The 21792-nt window shown below is 39.7% G+C and overlaps 1 protein-coding gene across 2 annotated transcripts in view; it reads right to left on the reverse strand.

The window, feature by feature from the left end:
* Positions 1-21792, reverse strand: part of unc5cb (unc-5 netrin receptor Cb) — a 152822-nt gene that overhangs the window by 77680 nt on the left and 53350 nt on the right. For both annotated transcript variants that reach the window (XM_046861266.1, XM_046861264.1), the window contains exon 2: positions 7161-7388. In XM_046861266.1, the coding sequence (XP_046717222.1) occupies positions 7161-7388 (228 nt within the window). The remainder of the gene's footprint in view (positions 1-7160; positions 7389-21792) is intronic.

The raw sequence follows: 21792 nt of genomic DNA on the forward strand, positions 1-21792 counted from the left end.
ATCCTGCAACAAAAATTGCAGATTATTACTAATAGGATTGTTCTAATACAGTATTGTTTCTATAGTAACAGCTTGTACATATAATTACTTTGTTACACAAGGTTTTAAATTTGTTTATTTTAATGGTTGATGTAGTACAGATTTATTTAGCTATTTAACATTAATTAAATTACAGAATTACTTTTTATGACTAGTCATTACGAATTTCTCTCTTCTCATAAATGGAAAAAAAACATTAGTTAATTTTAATGTTCATTATGTGGCTTTTCTGGTTTATGATATACTGTTTAAAATGATTTCAGAGTTAAATGAATGATGAATGTTATATTGTGTAATTGTATTACACTATAAGACATAGCGCATCGGATTATATAGTGTATTTGCGTAGCATATGCACTGGAAAATGTTTATTTAAATTCGAATGGGAGATATTTGCTGTGTAATGCCATGTCAACAAATTTCCAAACAAAAAAAATGGCTTTTTTGTTATAATTCGAAAATTGGCTGGCATCCAGGATTTTGACATTGATCATGTAGTCGTGCTCTGATCTGATAAAACAGTGCATCAAAGCTCGCCTGGGGAAAACACGATCGCTCACACGCGCACACAAAGGCACACACACTATATTCATATCATTTTATCTGTTTCAGAAGGATGACCTGATCCTGGCGAGAGCAGCAAACGGATTTAAAATTGAGACGTCACTAACTAGAGCAGCAAAGGTTTATCTCAGGACATAGCCGATAGAAATCACAGCTGAATGATGATCAGATGAAAGCGAAGGTTGTGTCGCGGTCACTTTATTTCATGCTGCATAAGTGACCCTGTTTATTGAGCAGCTAAACAGTTGTTGACGCTACACCAATTTAGTTCTTTAAGCTTTGGGAGGTACAAAATGAGTGATGTACAGAGAATATAGATGGAGTGTATTCGTATATTCTTACTACACATTACATCATACCCCAGGTCTGTGTATAAGTCATTACAGTATACTATAGCGTACTAAACAAAGCGGCGAGATAATCACCGAGGAATAGCTGTCATCTAATATGGCATGCTTATGAATTTTTTAGAAATGCGCCTTGGATACGAGTCCCAATTGAATCTTCTCTTACGTAATTTCTCACATCTTCGCCTGTGGGGCTGGCGGCTGAAAACCGATCCCTTATTAGCATGGTTGTCATTATTAGCTTCAGGATGTTATTGATCCGTGAGAGGTAGAGTTTTTTCTTTTTTTCTTTGCAACTGTCTTTCCAAAATAACTCGCCTCCATTTCACCTCGTGACTGGGCCGGGGGAGGGGTGAATGGGTGATGGTGTGTCCGTGGTGTGCATTACACCACTGCAACGCAACATAATTAACTTAGGTTCATTTGTAGCGATCAATTGGGCCGGCTGGAGATGAGCACCAGCAGAGCCTAAGTGTTGGGGAACGAGAGACAAAGAGGGATTGATACAGAAAAAGAGAGAGAAAGAGAGAGAGAGAGAGAGAGAGAGAGAGAGAGAGAGAGAGAGAGAGAGAGAGAGAGAGTATTCGGCATCTGCCCGCTCGTTTAGAATAAGTGCACACTACACCCGAGTCAGGCTGGCTCCAAAGCTAAAAGCACTGAGTATCCAGTAGCTATTTATTGCTCGGACCCAAATTTGTAACAAGTAACGGAATTACTGCCTCACGCCAGCCCCCCTTGAGTGCTCCATCTGAAGAAAAACGCCAGTAATTTCCCTCGCAGAACTAATGGTACTACAACAATCCGTATAAAAAAAAGAAAAAAAAAGAATAACGTTTGTCCGATTCTTCCTCCAAGCGTGACCTTAATCAGGTGCGATTCGAAACCTTCTCTCTTCTCCTTTTGTTGATTCTGAGGCGGTGGTTAAAGAGAGAGAATCGATGCTGGAACATTTGAGTAGGTGTTTCTCCTTGAAGCCACTTCCAAAAAATCCATTTGCAGGGAGATAATGATCCTGCATACAAGCATAGGCTTTCTTTCTTTTCCAGAAAAGGAGGAAGACGGAGGAAAGGCTGAGGCATGGAGCCTGGTGCCTGGCGCAGATAACGCTCCAGCTCGGCCCGCTGCTGGCCTAAATGCCTGTTAATCTACTCCCCTTCCCAATACAGTGGAAGAGTGAGAGAGAGGCAGAAAGAGGGGGATAGGGGTAGAGGATGAGTGTGGGCATTGGATCATGTTTCTCCTGGCTTTGATGGCTATTGACCAGCCTCTAGCTGCGGTTCTTTTCTGTCAATCAGGGGAAACTAGAGAGGAGTGGAGTGGGTAGAGGCACCCAGAGCCAAAATATAAAGGAGATAAACGGAGAGCAAGCAAGAAGAAGAGAGACGAAAGTCGAATGACGACAGAGAACATTAAATAGATGGAAGGGGAGGGAAGGGAAGACAGGAAGAGTCAAGTTAGCGAAGAGTGATTCAGTGAAAAAGACTGGGAAAAGCTGATCCACGTCTTCACGACAACCACTGAAGCAAGGCGGGAGCTCGTATAGCTCGTAAACAATCTCAGATTTGTGTGCGGCCCTCATCTCAGTAAGTCAGCATTCTCTATAAGCTGTTTGCTAATTGGGAAGACGTGGCGTCAACACTTTATTTCTCGATCATACGCTCCGAGCTGAGCTTAAACTAATGTGGTGCCTCCTGGTGGTCTGTGTGACCTTGGATAAATCTTCTTATCGCACACCGAGCGGGTGAAGATTTCAGAAATGACTCAGTGTTCCTCTTAAGCATAATTGGTGCAACTTTTTTCCTAATCTGGAAATTATTTAACTGAGTGACGCACAGCTGAATGGCATTATTTCCCTATAACGCAATCCCCCAAAGTGTTTCATTCCTATTATTTCCCTGCACGTTTCCCAAACAATGTAAAACATGACATCATCTGTTTTATTAACATACAGCTAAATGCAGTACAATGACAGTAGAGACTTTTTTTTTGCAACTGGAGTGATTGGGAGTGTTGATGAACAGATCCTATCAATAGCTATTGAAAAATACACTATAGAGACAAAAGTATTGGGACACCAGACCTTTCCTGTCATATGAGGATCTTCTCCAAACTTTGACCACAAAACTGGAGGCAGACAATTGTCTAGGACGTCTTTGAATGCAGTATAATACAATTGTGAATTCACTTATACTTGGAAACCCAAACTGGATCCAGCATGACAATCCCCTTGTGCACAAAACCAGCTCGAATGTATGGTTTACATGGTTTGGAGAGGAAGATCTTAATTGGCCTGCTATAGAGCTCTGATCTCAACCCTACTGAACACCTTTGGGATGAATTGGAACGCTGACTGCACCCCAGGCCTCCTCACCCTACATCAGCAGCTGCCTTTTCTAACACCCTTGTGGCTGATGAACACAAATGTCAGCAAGCACACTCCAAAATGTAGTGGCACATCTTCTTACAAGAGAGATGAGGGAATTATAAAAGCAAATGAGAACTAAATGTGGAATGTTTAGAAAACACATACCATACTCATGGCCAGGTGTCCGCAAACTTCTGGCAATGTAGTGTAAAATAAATAGAAAACATAGAAAATGAACAAGCATTTGTGGGGCTTCTAGATGGAAAACAAGATGTAACAAAGGAACAGTACAAGATCAATAAAAAAAAATTTTTAATTCACTTAAAAAAAAAAAAATAAAAAGATTTATAATTGATACTGTCAACTATTTAGTTTGTTCATTGAGTGCTTTGTTTAAACCTGCAAAAAAGATAGAAGTTGGGTGAGGCACATGTAAACCCCAGACACTTGGTCTTGCCATAAATGTGTGAGAAGCCCAGATTTTTTACAATATGCTGTACAGTGAGTCCAAGTCTTAAGAAAAAGAAAAAGAAAAAAAATTAAAGTATACATTTTATTTGCTAAAACACAACAATTGGCAAAAGCCGTTGCGCTGTAGAGACGTATAATCGTGCATCCTGCCAGCACTGACGTCCAAAGGAAAAAATTAGAAAAGCAATTTGCCATATGTTTAACACTTTATTCCAACTGCAAAGCAATGCGTTTATGGGTTTTTCATCCTGTGTTATTTTAAGTAGTGGTGATATTCTAACAAGCATACAAACCCACTTCTCTCTTTCTCTCTCTCTTTCTCTCTCTCTCTCTCTCTCTCTCTCTCTCTCTGCGTGTTTCACAACAATTTTCAGAAATGGCTTTTTCAAGCAAAGGTCAATATTTAGTGTGACCTCCCTTTGCACTAAGCAAACTTGAATTCTTCTGGGGAGTCTGTTCTGATGTTTTCTGAAGTAATCTTCTTTAAGCTTCTTTCAGCACTTCCCAGGGTTCTTCTTTAGACTTATCTTTCTATTTCTGTCCAGGTGATCCCATACTTCCTCTATAGAATTTAGGTCTGGACTGTTTGCAAGATAGTCCATGACTGTCACTGTTTTATCAACTGTTTTTCTCTCCAAATATAATTTTACTGCATTAGCAGTGTGCTTGGGATCGTTATCATAGAAAGAATGTAATGATGAATTAAAACCTCTCTGTACTTTTGATTCCATCAATTTGAACACTATCGCCAACACCACTGGTAGAAATGCAGCCCCAAACCAGGACAGACCCTCCACCATGTTTCATTGAAGGCTGCACACACTCAATCTTCCATCTCTCTTCGATTCTTCTTAAATTTGTCAACAATTGGATCCAAAAATTTTAATCAAATCTTCGTCACTTCATAATACCCTTTTCCACTGATGTCCATTCGAATCTTTGTGAGCATTAGATTATCTTAGCCTTTTGAACCTTACAAATAGTGTTTTCCTGGTTGCTACCCTTCCACAAAGGTGATCCATTCCTGATCAAGCTGTAGGGAGATCAACTTTGAATCCTGATGAAGCTGCCAGATGCTGAGCCAGGTCCTTTCTGGACTTTTACCGGTTTCTCAAAAAGAAGATTAAGAAAATTTTCTTGGCCTTTTAGGCCTTTTTTTGTCTGTGACCTTACTTTTTTTTTTTTAAATACTCCATTCAAATTATCTATTTCCTGGTTATATTCTTCCACAGAGACTGAGAACTGATTATATATAGTTATTATACCAATGTTGTAACATCGAAACCTAATGGCGCCCTAAGGCATGCTCTCTCTCTGTGTATATATATATATATATATATATATATATATATATATATATATATATATATATATATATATATATATATATATATATATGTGAGAAAGAAAATACGAATAAAATCCCCCTAAGGGCTTCAGAAACCATTACAGACAACAGGGCCTATTTGATTGCCTGCATTCAGCTGCCAAAGAGGGAAATTGAGTTGTCCCTTGTGCCCACAGGTAGCAATCACGCCACTCTCATGAGCACTTTCTTTTCCTATCTCTGCTTTGAAGACACTATTGAGCTGCTGGTTATTAACAGCCCACAGACAGTAAGCAGAAGAGAGGCACGTGTTTGCATTCAGCTCTGATCTGCAGCGCTCCAGCTTTCGACTTGAGTGAACAGAGCCATAAAAACATGCCACTCTCGTCAGGGCTAAACGTGTTACGATGGGATGGCAGTTCGGTTTTAATGAGCTGTTAATTGGCGTAATGGCGGTCGTTTGCGAGATACGTGACAGGGACTGAGATCTGCCATTGTCTGAGAGAGAGAGAGATGTGAAAAGAGATAGAAGCAAGAAAGAACTTGACTCACCAGTCAATATTCCTGTGAATACACAGGCAGGAAAGAGAAATCACATGGTGATGAAAAGAGGAAGAGGAAGAGAGAGGGAGAGAGAGAGGGAGAAAACTAAATTCCCTTCAGCAAATAATGGGCTTTGTAGCGCCATTTAGATAACGCTTTCCACAATAATCGAAAATATGCTGCTACTTGGACTACACTGAAGTAGAACCTTTACAAGAAAGTGCTGTGTGATGTTTCTTATCAGAGTGAGTAAGCCAATCAAATCAAAGAACATGAGATTCTATTAACCCAAATGGCTCCATAGGTCTCCACATTCTGCTCTGTAGCAAGGATTCAGGGATTTTCGGTAGAAATGTGCTAGCGGAGCTGAGTCGTTTGTATTTCAATTAAATAAAGATTTATTTTTGGCATCCATGTTACTGTTAGTTTAAACTGCAGTGCAACAGCACCACCAATGGTTATAAAAAAACAAACAAACAAACAAAACAAATAAAAAAAGCACTATAGTATGGATAAGCGAAGTTAGGGCTGAATTCTTTCTAGCCCAAAAGCCTGAATTTGAAAATGCCAGATAGCACATGCACAAATGACAATGTCTAGATTTTGTTTGCATGGAAGGTTTAACACTTTTTACCGTGTTTATCATTCAGTGGAACTAAATGATAAATCAGTACTGCGAGGCTAAGTTGTTGCAAATGAGCAAAGGAAGCATGCAGTTTAGCATTGTGCAAACGTGTTTCATGTTCTCAAACTGACCTGCTAATGTAGTTGTACAGTTAAAAATGATGTATATGACAAAAAAGTGAAGCACTAGTAGAAGCCATCTTGAAAGGCAGTCACATAACACGTGTTTGGTGCCACTATACTCTCATAGGACATGTGGCTGAACGTTAGAAAGCGGAATTGTATGTTATCTAATACTTGTTTATACAGTATTACTGTGCCAAGTGGTGTCTTGTGAGGTGCCAGAAGTGAAACACAAAATAAGTTTGACACGTTTGAGAATGAATATTTTTAAGATTGCTCGAAAATGACCTTCACCTCCAGCACACATACTTTTGGGCTTCTAAATATAAACCATTACTTTCCAAGCGAAATCGCTACACATTCTGTAGACTCTCCATTCTCTTTAGTTTGCACTATATGCTCTCGTTTGGTCAGTCTCGCTCGATCCCAAGTGTGTCTGTTGTGTCAGACGAAAGAGCTCACTTGTCAGCACTGTCTGAGCCTTAATGATGTCTCGAGAACCAGACAAGGAACATAAACATCATGTTAAAGGTACAGTAGCAGCCCTAAACTAGCTTTATGGGCATTTTAGTTTAAGGAAAGTGCAGTGAAATTCCACTCTCATTACAGGTGTGGCAGATTGTTAAAAAAAAAAAATAAATAAAAAAAAAAAAATTATTGTTCATTTGGCCAATATTCCAATGTTTCTTCTCAAAGTGTGTCTGTTAATTTGACTTGTGTGGACATTGGACTGAATGGACTAAAGGTGAATACTGACCGGAGGTCTCGTCCACACGCTCCTCCACCGTGTGCTCCTTCTGGGGAACCCACTCGCTGTTGCACTTAAAGTAGATCTGTGTGGCAGGCGTGGCTTTGCAGTATAAATTGACGGGCTTGTTTTTGACAATGTAGGCCTCTTCAGGCTCCATCAGGAAGTGGGGGAGGGGCTCTGGTGGGTCTGAAGGAAAAGTCTCGGGAAGATCGCCCAACCCCAAGTAGTCATCATCTGTTACAAGGGAAGAAAAAGGGAGAGAAAAGGGAGAGAGGGAGAGAGAGATAAGGATCAGTTTTTATAAACTTGATACACACATTATAGAGCAACATCACAGCTCATTTATCATTGAGGTAAATGTTTATACAAGCAGGTTTGGCAAGGAGATGTTTTTGGGAAGGTTCCACATTGGCTCAGAGCTCCTGCCCGCTCTCCACCCTGAACCGCAGCTACTGTTAGCACTTTGAAACCAGTAGCAACGACAGGGCTGGCTGTTAAGAAAATGACATGTGCACCTTTTTATATTTCCCCGAACCCAGCACTTGTGGTTTGCAGCCTCTTTCTTTCACTACTGGTCTAGGGGGGGTTCTGGTGTACTCAATTCCGTAGATATTTGGGCTGCAGATGTTAAGCCCCCTGTAATTATGGGTCTCTTTTATCAGCATGCCTCTCACTGTCAGGCTGCTGTCTGGCCCCATCAAACGCACACCTATATTTATCAGCCCATTTACAAAATGAATCTATGGCGCTGGACATCTAAAGGGCCCCTCAAACATTCCTTCTTGAACATGGAACACTAGCCAAAAGCTTAGTCCCACTTGAATATTACACACACACACACACACACACACACACACACACACACACACACACACACACACACAGATCTGCACAAGGATGGTCCTCCAGGTGTGTCAGCCTGGCTCAATATCCGGCCTTTGACTCTGCACACGGGGGGGATGAGGAAACCCATTTGCAGAGCCCATTTGTCACCTCTGCTCCGTTTTCTATTCCTAACACCCAACTGCTAGACATCAATTATTTACCCCCAATAGGAATGAGTCTGAAGAGGAGGCACATCACTTCCTGTGGCAAAAAGGTTAAATCACCACATCGGCAAATCTTCCCCCGACCTGTTTTTTTTTGGCTCTCTCTTCAATTCTCCGGTGCTCTGTGTCTTAACAAATCTTGTTGGGGCAGGAAGACAATATAGCGTCAATATGGCCCCTAATGTTAGGAGCCCTGCCTGCGTGTCAAGATCTATTCGGCATGAGACGGTGTGTGCTGCTGTGGTAAGGCAGGTAGGAGAGGAAGAAGAGTGCAAAGTGCACAAGATACAACAGAAACGGTGCAAGAAGTGCAGAAAGGCCGAGGCTGCACTGACACAGAGTCTGCTTTTTAGCACAACCTGCTCTGCGATCACACCTGCACAGTCATCAGCCTCTAGTCATCTGCTAATTGAAGATGAGCGGTAAACTCTAGCTGACCCCGGGTTGCTGCTTCGTAGTAGCCCGAGGGTGAATGTATACCAGCGAGAGAAAAGAAGAAGTGAGAGAGATATAAATATTTACTTTAAAGAAAATATTTAATCATTAAAGGAGTAATGCTTGTTTTAATTTTTTAAACTTAAATTTTTTTTATAGAGCGCCTTCTCTCAGATCTCCATTAAAGTATATAATGGAGATCTGAGAGAAGGTGCTCAATAAAAAAAAATCTGTGAGAATGCTGTATGTGTTTAATTCCTCTTTTCACATTTTTAAATGATTGCTAGTATAATGTGGTATTATGGTATAAATATGTGCAAAAACTACTTGTTACTCGTGACCATAAGCGGATATTGTTTTATTTATAGGTACAGGGAAACACAGGGAAGCTCCTGCTCATAACCGCCCTTACACACACATTAAATGCTATGCACTGAATTCCACTAATGAAGATTTAATAAATACGACATTGGTCATGCTCAGGTCGAAATAAATACAATTTCTGCTAAACATAAAAACAAAAACTATTTAAATTCCTGTCACATCTGTGAAAACATTTGCCATGCTGTTTTTAATGATATATTGAAAGTGATAATAAAGCCGATGAATGTAAGAAATAGTAAGAGTGCTATTCTATAATATATATTGCAGCCGTGCATGTATAATATTTAAAACAGATGACATGAGTCAGGAAATATCAGATAAGTTTGAATTTCCTGCTGGGCTGAGTGTTTACTGAAATGCACAAAAACAGGCTTTCCGCATGCCTGAGAATGCGAAGGGGTGTCGGGATCTGGGAAAAACACAAGTGCACGTTTTGATCAAATTCATGCTCCAGTGCAGCTATTAGCCCTGGACCATAACCATGACCCAGTAAAACAGCTGGCCTCATCAACCGGTCTTTATTAAACACATACTGATAAACCTACAGGCAGAACAAACACAGAAATATGCAAGGGTTATCAAGCCAAACACACAGCACATGCACAAACACACACACACACACACACACACACACACACACACACAAAAACCTCTTCACCTCGGTACTGATTGATCCCAAACACTGCTTTTGTCGATTCCTGTGTAATCCACAAATTTAAATATAAGACACCTATATTAGCACTTAACTATTTACAGCTTCTATACACATTTTATTATATAACTAAACGAATTTTCCTGCCAAAACCAAATTAAATTCTTGGTTCTGAATCCAGTTGAAAAAATATCGGGAGCTTAATTTTCAAAAATTACCCCGGGTTAGCTTTAGTATACACCCTAGCTCACATCGCTGATAAATAATCAAGCAAGACTACAGCTCACGTATATATATATATATATATATATATAGATATATAGATAGATAGATAGATAGATAGATAGATAGATAGATAGATAGATAGATAGATAGATAGATAGATAGATAGAATAGTTACTAGAACACACATTAGCTCACAGTTAGCCAGTTTTTTCAAACTTTCTTTTCAAATACTGATGTTAGCTTGTGCATGTTCCTTAGCTAACTAGCTATGTTTTCAAAAATGTACTGGAAAACTCAGCCAATATATTAATTAGCCAGTTTCTTTTCCAAACGTTAGCTAAGGTTAGCTTGTGTAAACCGGCTCTTGGTATATGTGATTATCCATTAGTTAAATTAGCAAGCCAGACAAATTTGCTTCTGGACTCCGTGTTACTGGCTAACTTACTTTGGTAATAAATAATCAAGCAGCATTGCTGGCTCAGGTATACACTGTTAGACACTCATTAGCTAACATTGTTGGCCCAATTTTTTTTCATTACTGAGGTTTGCTTGTGTAAAGTATCTATTGCAAAACTAGGCCCATACATGAAAAAGGGGAAAAAAGGAAAAATGCAATTGACACAGAGCTTCATTTTTAATTAAGAGATAACATTTTTCGTTATATTTTTAAGCAGCAAAAACTTTGGCAGTGCCTACTGCTATAAGCAAACTTTCAGTCTAATGAACTTGAGCAAGTGCAAACTGAGAAGCAAACTAACTTCCTGTCACTTACATAATATCCTGACTTTGTCAGTAAGTCAGCTGCAGCCCAATTTGGAAAAAGATTTCTAAAAAATTAGGGCCAGATTCATGTTTCACACTCAACATCACTGATATTACAAGTATATGGATGTATTAATAATAGCTTGAATAGCTGTATTAATCATTAAACGCATATTGTACTACAGATGGAATTTTCATTGTACTATAAGTTTCATTGAACTAGAAAACTCTAAAAATACAGACTATTTTTTCAAATGTATTTATAAATATAAAAAAATTAGCTACCTTAATTTGAATATAACATGGTTTAGAATCTTTGGCCCTTCGGTGGAAAAATGTTTGGCCCCTTTGGACTATTGGTCCTTGGATATTCATTAACTAAATGTAGCATTAGAAACGTTTACATGTGTAATGATGATTGATTATTTATTAGCTAAGCTGGCTGAACAGTTTTCTTTGTAACCACAGAAAACCTAAGCGAGTTAAACGTTTCCAAGTATTACATGTAACTGAAGAATAATTAACTAAATAGCTAAGCTAGCTAGCCAGTTTAGCTAACTAGCCAAGGTCTGCAAAGAAATCCTACACGCTAATAGAACTCAAGCTAACAAATAATCAACCAGCACTTCTAGCTTGTATATGCATTTAACACTTATTTGCTAATTATTTTTAAAAGAAATTAGCCATATTATCTCTTGGTATATGAATATCTGTAGCTAAATTAGCTAGCCAAGCAATCCTGTGTTGTGCTGCGTTATTGTTTATTAGCTGAGTTTATGAACAGATTTCTTTGCAAATTTTCATTAGTTCAGTTTGTTTCGTAGGTTAGACATATTTATATGATACAGCTTAGCCAAAAAACTATGCTAACTAGATCAAATATATGATTCCTATAGATGTATAAGAACATATAATCTTTATCTTGATGAAACAGAATTTTACAATATATCTGTCAAATATTTTCTAAGGTGTTATTGGTTTCATTAGTTTGAATATATAAATTTTTGCACTGCATCCTTTTTGAGTGTCCTTCCTCTGCATTACTCAGATAAAAGAAAAAGCTTCACACTTTTACAGCCACATGGAAGACCTTGACCTAGAAACTGCCTTAAAAAAAACCAGCACACATTTCTCTCTCTATCCCTTGCTCTAGCATTTCTTCCCTATCATTTAACGATATCACAGATCAGACAGCAGCATGAAAGGATTCTGTGTGCAGGATTCAACTCGCAATCACCAGCTACCGGTGCAGCCAAAATATTATCTGGAAATAAACATGCTCCTTGGGGAAAAATGAAGGGGGAGAATTAAGCTGCCAACCTTCTTTGGGTGTATGCTACTAGGAGTTATCATTCAAAACTTAAAATGAGCCAAGTGACATAGAAATCTGGAATGACTGACAGTTGCACCCCGGGAAGCCACACCCCTTTCTCTCCATCTCACATTATTGACGTTTAAAGCGCTGCTCTCATCTCCATTCGATGAAACTTTGACATTAGACAAAAGCTCATTCCATTATATATATATATATATATATATATATATATATATATATATATATATATAATACAATATATATAGAAATATGTGTTTAGCTGAAAAACAAATAGCACTGCATCATTGTGCAAAATACTAATATTTGTCATCTATTTACTAAGTTAGCAGGGCAAAATGTATTTTTCCAGCGTGTCATTCAACATTCTTTAACCGGTTACAAGTTAACCAGATCATTATTTTGAACATGAGATCACTTATGTATAATTTATCTAGCATTAGGTGGATAGTCATTATCTTAAATAGCACAAGTTAGCTCTTTAGGTTTTCTTTGTTAAATTTACCTGAGGTTAATTCAATTTTAGGCTTTGATGGGATGCTCAGGGATGTAATTTGAGAGTGTTATCACAAAAGCCATCCTGAAACTGTTGTCTAGTGTCTATTGTTTACCATTGCTTGAACCTTCATTTATTTAGCCAGCTAATGTTCTTTAAAAAAACATTACCTGCCATTAGCTTGTTTATGCATTATCATGATTATTCATTAGCTCACAGTAACACTCTCCAAATTCGTTCTGTGAAAAGGCTGACCCAAAAAAAAAGATTAAATAGACTTAAGTATAAGCTCTAATACTTTGTAAGTCTATTTGATTTTTTTGGGAGGTCAGATGTTCAGCCAAATCATTTTAGTATTAATGATAAATTAGATTGTGATTAAAGCTCTGTTTGTATTTCACAAAAAGGGTTTAGTGAGCCAAACAGACTTTGGAAAAGTGAGTTGTGAAAGAACTATGTGGAAAAATGTACCGTGTATTGTTTTTTTGTTTACTGGGTTCTGACTTTAAATAACAGTCTTCCCTCCTACCCATTCAGAATCGCTATAGTTTATTCATCTTTGGGGTTGTCTACATTTTTCTTTCAACCGGTTCTTTCCAGAGAGGGGGAGAGATACAGCCTGAGATAAAGAGAGATGCATGTTTCCTCTTCATTCACTACAACACAGCTCGCACTACTGTCACCGTCAGGGAATCGAGTCACACCCATGATGTTAGATATAAGGAAGGGTGCTAATACATACGGAGCATACAAACCTCCATCGAGAAAGGACGCATGGCAGAAAGAAAGCGTGTAGACCCTGTGAAACCCATCTGCATGCCATCATGTGTGTGAATTTTTCTTCATGCTAGGTTGCCAGTCTTTGATGGGGATGTAATTCGAGAGCGGGGCTTATCACGAAAGCCATCTTGGAACAGTCAGACTGGAACTCAACCACACCTCACCCTCTTAACACTGGGGCCTGCAAGCTTTCTTTCTTTTCAAATGAATAAAAAAGGCAAAAAAGAATCCGAGCTCTGGGGGATAATGTGGCCTCCAAATCATGACACAGTGTTGGTTCTTAACTTCTATAATTGCAATAGTTGATTTAAAGCAGACTTGGTCACGCCTCTTGGAAAACAACACTATGCAATTAAAACAATGAACGTTTTCAGGTAGGTTATGAGGGGCGGTGGCAGTGTTATTTTTCAACTTGTTCAAGCTGAACCGAACATACACTACATACTTATCTTTTCCCCTGCAATATCCAATTCTGCAGTTTTCCTTTAATCAGTAAACGTAGCAGCTTGCTACCATGTTAGCATTAAAATCTAATTTCGTACGTTTTATGAGAAATTATCACCACATGCGCAACTACTCTCCATATTTTATATCACTGCGTCTGAAAAGAGGCGCTTTCTCTGGCTAAATATAGTCATTAATAATGATCCGGCCTCATATGTGGGTGCTTGCTGTTTACATACTTCTGCATAAGCAGATTTTATTAATACATTCATCTTATAAAAAAAAAAAATCATAAAAGCCAACTGCAGAGTTACTCTGACACTTTGAACAGAGTTTTTTTGCCACCTTCGGCACAGATTGTTAGTTTCATACATGTTGAGAAGGGGGAGAATATTTTTGTGGTTTCCAAGACACTTTAAACATGGCTTCTTATGACAAAAATATATAGCTACATATCTATATCTATGTCTATATGATATATGTAGATATCTCTTTTTGTCATAAGAAGCCATGTTTAAAGTGTCTTGAGAACCACAAAAATATTAAATAAATACCATTATATATTTTACATTTTCACAAAAACTAACAAAAAAGACCTTACTCATATATATTCTATCTATCTATCTATCTATCTATCTATCTATCTATCTATCTATCTATCTATGTGTATATATATATATATATATATATATATATATATATATATATATATATATATATATATAGAGCGAGGTCTTTTTTGTTAGTTTTTGTGAATATTTTAAATATATAATGGTCTGCTGGAACATTAAATACTAAGGCAACCGATGATAAAGAATAGGTTTGTTGATGAATGTTAATATTTTATACCAAAAAGCCTGTTAACTTATGTGGCAGCCTTTTTGTGATGTTTCACTTTTCACTATATTAAGAATGCAATGGTGTATGGGTGATTAATTGCAAATATGCTGTAAACTACATTATGACATATGCTTTATAGTAATTATCACTACCGTACAAGCATGCTAATTTATAAATCTTCACGGGACTGAGAGGGTGACATTGCAAATGTCGTAGAGAATGTATTACATATATACAGATTATGCCCAGGCCATGTTTTGCTTCAATCTCTGTACCACCACTTCTCCCTACTTTTGCATTTTGTTGAAAACTTGAGGTTGACTATGGTTATGAAAAACAACTCGCACTACTTAATTTGAAACATTGGAACACTGGATACTTACTGTGCTGCCATAAGGGTTCCTCAGGTCCATAATTAGGCAACTAACTTTCTTTTTTCATAAGAAATGCTATAAAATTCTAAATGTTCAAAGACAGATTTGCCTTTGTCCTGTCAGAGGCCAATCAGGCTCATCTCACTACATTTCCTTAAGGTCTACTTTTTCCAGGATTCGAAGGCTACACAGAAGATTTGAAGTGATTTGCGTCGCTTTCAAAGTGCACACACAGGCTTTTAACCATGACCAATGTTTGCTTTCTTTTTGTCAGAGAAACTAGTACAAAGCCAATCCTTAACTGGTGACACATCCCAGACAGGGCCTTTTTGTTTCTCTAAAGGTAAAAAAAAAAAGAATCTGGTGTGATCATCTTTTTTTGGAGATACGGTTGTGAGGAATCTGCTGATAACTGCCCAGAATAAGGGTATGATCGCACTGATAGCGCCACCATGCAGATCAAGGCAGAGCAGAGTTTACAAAACCTCAGGCTATACCTGTGAGATGAAACGACACATGCAGTGGGGGGTCGGTGGTGCTATCAGGACTTTGTAGTTCACTACGCTTCAGACGTCTTCAAAGCTCAAATATTCATCTTTAAATCGCACACGCACACTGTGTAGTCTTCTAAAGTCTGGTCACATAGGGGGAGGATGCTTGTTGTCGAAGCCTCAGGATCAGCCTCAGAAGAGCCTCAGAATCAAAACCTCATTGTCATTGGACTTAATTAATTATTCTCTTCAAGAGAGACTTTCCCTTCGAGCAGCGTCCACCTCGCCCGAAAAGGTCCAAATCCAACCGATCAATGAATTTTCACGGAGTTAAAAAAAACAAAAAAGAAAATAGCCAACGGCTGGACTTAAATCTGAAGATCAACTAATGAACAGTTTTGATGTGGTGCCTTCACAGCGGAAGCACATCAGAGAGAGAGAGAGAGAGAGAGAGAGAGAGAGGAGAGAGGGAGAGAGAGAAGAGCAGGATAGAACATAAAGAGCTGCAAGATAACTGCAGTTTTTTGGGGGAGTTTTGACATCACCCTTGGGAGTACTTTAGAGAGGTTAGTGTGGACAACGCTGGAGAATTAAGTGTTTGATATAAAATTGCATTTGAACACTGAATATTAGATGGGGATCTCATGCAGTCAGAGATCTCAGAGTAGAGTAAAACACTTCTGGTGTGCCTGTCGAGGTGAGGAATGGACCACAGGGTGGGATAAAAAAAAGCTGCAACTGGAGACTCCTTCTATAAACCTGCATAGGGCTATAATGGATAGGCATTCCCGAAACCCCCATATCCATTCCTTTTTTTTGCTCCCCAATGGCTCAGACAGATGTGACAGCAGCTGGAGGATGCTCCTCCCTGACACCATTGTAAAAGATAAGCTCCATTCTATCACCAGATTTATCGTTCCCAAGAAGGCACTGTATCAAGCGAGCTGCTGTTTTCCCCTGCCATCCGAGGAGAGTCGAGCGTGAATGCGGGACGAGCGCTCGCATAAATCCTGCCCGTCCCAGAGAGGGAGAGAGAGAAAGAGAGAGAGAGAGCGAGAGAAAGAGGAACTTACGAGTCAGAACGTAACATGCAGCGCAGAGATGAAAGATGATGCGTTTAAAAGCGTGGCGCGTGACCTCGGCCTAGCGACCTGACCCGTTTCATAAATAAACATATGTTATGCTTTCATCCCGAAAGCCTGAGGGCTGCCTGAAGGACGAAGTAATCCAGTTAAAAATCTTTATCTCTTCTTCGCTTGCTACCGAGCGCTAATGCAGACATTTATTACGGGGCGCTTTGCAATAACGGGGAGGAGACCCACTCATGCGGATGTTTATCGACCATCATTAGCATCTGGCTGACCCCCTCCTCCATACGATTTTATTTACTCCTGGGCCCACACACACACACACACACACACACACACACACACACACACACACACACACACACACACACACACACTTGAGCCCACCCAGCCACCACTCCCTTTATTAGACAGAGTTAAGACTCAGGAGGCAGCATCATTAAATGAGAGATGGGTCCGATCAATCCCTTGGCGAAAAACATTCCATTACAGTGGCCAGGTTTAACGGGGCCTTGAATTCGGCTACAAAGTTAAATAAAGAAAATGAATTATTCAAACTGGGTTCACAGTCGAAGTGGTCATGGCGGAGGTGTTCTGCAAATTCCAGTACACACAGCTCTTATTCTGTATGTAAGTATGAACAGGATTAAGCTGCGAAAATAAATCGATTCAGTCCTCCCAGCCGACGTCGAAGCAAAGGCATTGGCAGCTCAGAGATAAGATTATGAAACGAGTTAATTAGGAAAAAAACAGACAATTGAAGCAGGAGGTATAAAGCAGCGTGTGTTTAGTGTGTATGTGTGGTCGCCTGGAGACAGCTAAACCATGTGATTACTTGCCTGGTGCACGATTTAAGAGATGGAGAGCCCCGCTCCTAAGAGACGAGTGTGTGCCACGCACTTACTCTGTAGCATTTTCTCCAGGTCAGCTGTGCCACGGCGCAAAAAAAGGGATCGCTTGCAAAACATGCCGGCCGTGACACCCGTTCGGTTTTGAATCCAAAGCCAATTTCTAAACCAAATCAAACAGCGCGAAGAGGAGTGAGAGGTGACATGTTTTTCCCGAGCATACGAATCACTCGACCTTCGCCTGGAAATGTGCAGCACCTGAGCGCTTATGGAGTTTCCGCTGATAGGTGGCGACCTTACAGAGGGGGGCAAAGCCATCGCTTGGCTGGCGTCTCTCCAGAGGCGGCACGAGGAAATGACTCGGGATTGGAGCTCCATCTTCACTTAGGATCAAGGGATTAAAAAAATCCTGACGCTTCATCTTTAAAGACGCCGTGACTCACATGGTCAGAGAGTGATTGAGTGAGTGAGTGAGAGAGAGAGAAGTGGGGTGCCTGGCAATAAGCAGACTAGCATTAGAGGTCTAAAGTGAGAAAAGGGCACTCCAAGGACGCCACCCGGCCATAGTTCGAGTGTTCATTTCTGACCCAGTGTGTGACCTGCTGGGACCATATGCTCCAAAATACACAACACGTCTCATCGCTGAAAAATGCTGCCACACGTATGGCATTCCTTCGTTATCTGTGATCTCCATTTACACATTCAAGCATATTATACACTTCCCTGCCTGATTAACACTGGGAGTAATACGCATCACTTGCTGTGGAAAAAAATAAAAATACATTTCCTGGGGTGTCATCGAAACAAAATGTGTCCTATGATGAGGAAAGTAATTCAAAGATGTCATGATATCAAAGTGAACCTCAGCGCAACTCCGGTACAATCACAGCTGCATTGTTGCACCGAATTGCAAAGCTGGGCATTCTTCTTTGAAGTCTCGCAAAAGGATGTTTTTATTTATTTTATTTTTTTATTCACGCTCGTCTCTTTGTGGCAGGTTCAGCTATAAAAGGCATCCCAAGCAGCTTATGAACAACAGAGTAGGAAACATAGGAAAATCTGTTGCTTTCTATTTTATCGCTCTGTACTGCTGTTTGGTTTCGGCGGATGAAAAGCTATTTTGTTGCTTGATTGGAGAATGATGCTGCTACTTAGAGCGTGGCACCATCACCCAAGGGGGAGGGATAAAAAAAAAACAAGGGAGAGGGATGTGTGTCCCTCAGGCATAGTCTTTGTGATGGGTGGGCTGTCAAATGCCCCATTGTCCAAATTACCCAGCAAGCAGCGTGTCACTGCCTGGGACTAATTTACAGCCGCACGCATCAAGCCGTGGCTCGCCACACAGAGATCTGGTTGAAGCTGGCGTGATGACGCTAGTGTTCCTGACTCCTGTCTGTCTGCCACTCGAGAGGTTGGCTTGGTGATGTACTGCTGAGCGGCGCACTTCCCCGAGCCACTGCATCACCATCAACAACGCGATCAATAAATCTCTATACACAGAGAGAACGATACAGACTTCTGGCCCTGCTGCCCCTCATGGCTGCCTTTACCATTTATACATTTATTGTTTAGTCTCATTTGGGCTTAGTTTAGTCTTCGCCTGTTTCTTAAAATGAACTTTGCAGGAACTATTTTCAAACTTGCACTCAATTTGACCTCTTTGTTTCTAAATACATAAATGCATCCAAATTCGTAATTGAAATGAATACAACGACCAGAAGGACCAAAATAGACCCAAGTATAAAAGGTAGGTTTTAAATAGTTTTGGTAATATCTAGGTAAAGCAAGAGCATCATTCGACCGACAAAAAGCCAGGCTCCACCCAGGAGCTTTTTAAAACCCATCTGAGTAGACAAGTTTTGAGGTCACAGCCTGACTGATGCATAGACTTAATGATGGTGTCAGCCACCGCTTCACAGCCTGCCCCGTGCCGCCTCGTCACCTGTCACACGTGTCACACTGGCACTGCTGCGTGTATACGTGTGTGATGTTGGAATAAGGGAGGGACGTCTCACTCCTACCGCGAGCCGAGTCGAGCGAATCGAAGAAGCCGTCTCGTGCCCTGTGACCTCACACTGTGCCCATTGTGCCGAGAGCCGCTAATTGGCGAGAGTGGTACTCCGATACAACTACACCTCTGCTAGCGGCTGGGTCGTTACTCGCAGACGATGGACGAGGCGAGCTAGTGCTCATTACTGCACCTCAAGAACATGAGAGAGAAGGAAATGGACCAGACGGAGATGCACATGATAAAATAGATAATTAATGCAGTGGCCACTGTTATTTCTTCTTTTTTCAGAAAGAGATGACATGAGCACACAAAAAGGTCACTGTGGACCAAGCTACTTTATATGCAGGCAGTTTTAAGACACGTATTACAAATCTGGTTAGTTCATTCAAATATTTTTTTGAAGCGTTTGTTATTTTGGGATTATTTAGGTTATTATTTGGTTTTAGACCCACTTTAGTAGTAACATTGGCTCATTTGAACGCTTCCTGAACTGACCTTTATCAAACAAATATAACCTGGCTAGCTAACATAGCTAACGTTTGCACAGAAAACTGGCTAACCAACATAGTTAGTTAAATTATCATTGGTTGGAGGACATAAGTCAGTTTCCTCAGTACTCCTGGCTGTACTTTCTATTTCTGTAATTTCTTTTCTACTCATGTACTTGGTCTAATCTTTAATATTATAGTTTCTATAGTAAAGTATCATTCAAAGGGGCTTATATGGCGAATGTGCCAAATTATCTAGGAAAAAAGGTTGTGATATTTAATTAAATGTCTATAAGGAGACGTACAGAACGAGTCTCTAGTTTTAATGCACAAGAGTTTTTGTCCACGCTATTGGGTTTTCATTTAAAACGCAAAGTGAATAAACACCAGGCGCAAATGACACAAGCCGAAGCGTCTTATGTTTTGGTCAGGAGCAGTACAGGGACCTAGGTGTTTTCAGATGTGTTTCAGTGCAGATGTGCAACTTTTGGAAAAGGATTGAAAACTATAGTGTGGATTCGGAGCATTTTTTAGACGAAAATGCTGTTTTCATATTTATCCGAATTAGTCTAAATGTAGCCGTAGGCAACCGTTAGATTTATATATATTTATGGAACTGTGCTGCTCACTTTAGCTTCTCTCCAGATGCAATGCTCAATGCTTGAAATATTACAATATATGATTCATATGATTTCCCTAAGAGATCCAATATCCCTGTTTCTGCTTTCGTTCAGATTTGGGTGTCGCTCTTTTAATAAGCTTTTAGGTCCCAGTGAACCAACATTCTAATTAAACTATTTATATTCCATGTCTGATTGCGGAGTGGCTCGGCAGCGGTCCGCCCACCGGCATCAGAGAGTGTTTTCAGTGTTTAATATTCCGAGCGCCGACGAGAGAGCAAGAGTTTAAAGCTTATTTGCAAATCAGACGAAGGCTAAATATCGGAGACAATTAACGATGACCAATTCACATTGCTGGCATCAAAGGGGTGCTGCAAGAAGATGAAAGTCAGCAGTACATGGCTTCCCATCAGGAAGTGAAGGTTCACAACACAGTCACACACACACACACACACACAGACACACTCTCCTAATGCCTAATGATGTTCATCAACTTGAGCAGTTCACACATGTAGGACAATTACTATGTCAGTCTTTTTGACAAATCATCAGGCTTTAGTAGATAATGGCATTGTGTCTGAGCACACACATACACACACACACACACCACTATAAATGAGATACCCCTAAAAAGATGATCAAGATGCATCATTCCTAGTTCAAGGTTTTTCCTCTTTCATAATCACTATGATTTTTAAGATTTTCACAGCAGAACATGAATTTTGACTTCTAAGTGCTGGATAAACATTTTCTAGAGATATTTTACTTATGTTTATCCAATTTAAATTTACCCTGAAAGAAAATCTCGACTATTTTTCAGTGTTATCTTGTTTTTTGTACTTCGCTAATGAGATTTATCGCTCGGTTCATCTAAATGAATGTCTGCATAAAATAGTGATGCAAAGTAAAGATCAGCGTCTTGGTTTTCATGCTAACATTGTGCTCGTCACTTTGTAGCTGCATTGCTTTCTGGATCATTAGAGTCTCTTCTACGTCAACTTTATATTTCTCGTTAATGTATTATTAAATGCGATTTTGCGAGAAATCAAGTGTTTTCCTGTAATGTGTTTTTTTTTGTAGGAGGGTTTTTTTTTACTTTATGGCATTATGACACTATGACAGGCGAAGTAAATAACACTGATTATCTTTTCATCATGGCACCTGTTACTGGGTGAGATATATTGGGTAACAAGTAAACAATTTTGTCCTCAAAGATGATGTGTTAGAGGCAGGAAAAATGGCCGAGCGTGAGGAATAAAGCGAGTTTGACGAGGGACAAATTGTGAACACTACACGCCTGGGTCAGAGCATCTCCAAA

This window comes from Silurus meridionalis, chromosome 11 (genome assembly GCF_014805685.1).
Source record: "Silurus meridionalis isolate SWU-2019-XX chromosome 11, ASM1480568v1, whole genome shotgun sequence".
NCBI classification, from domain to species: domain Eukaryota; kingdom Metazoa; phylum Chordata; class Actinopteri; order Siluriformes; family Siluridae; genus Silurus; species Silurus meridionalis.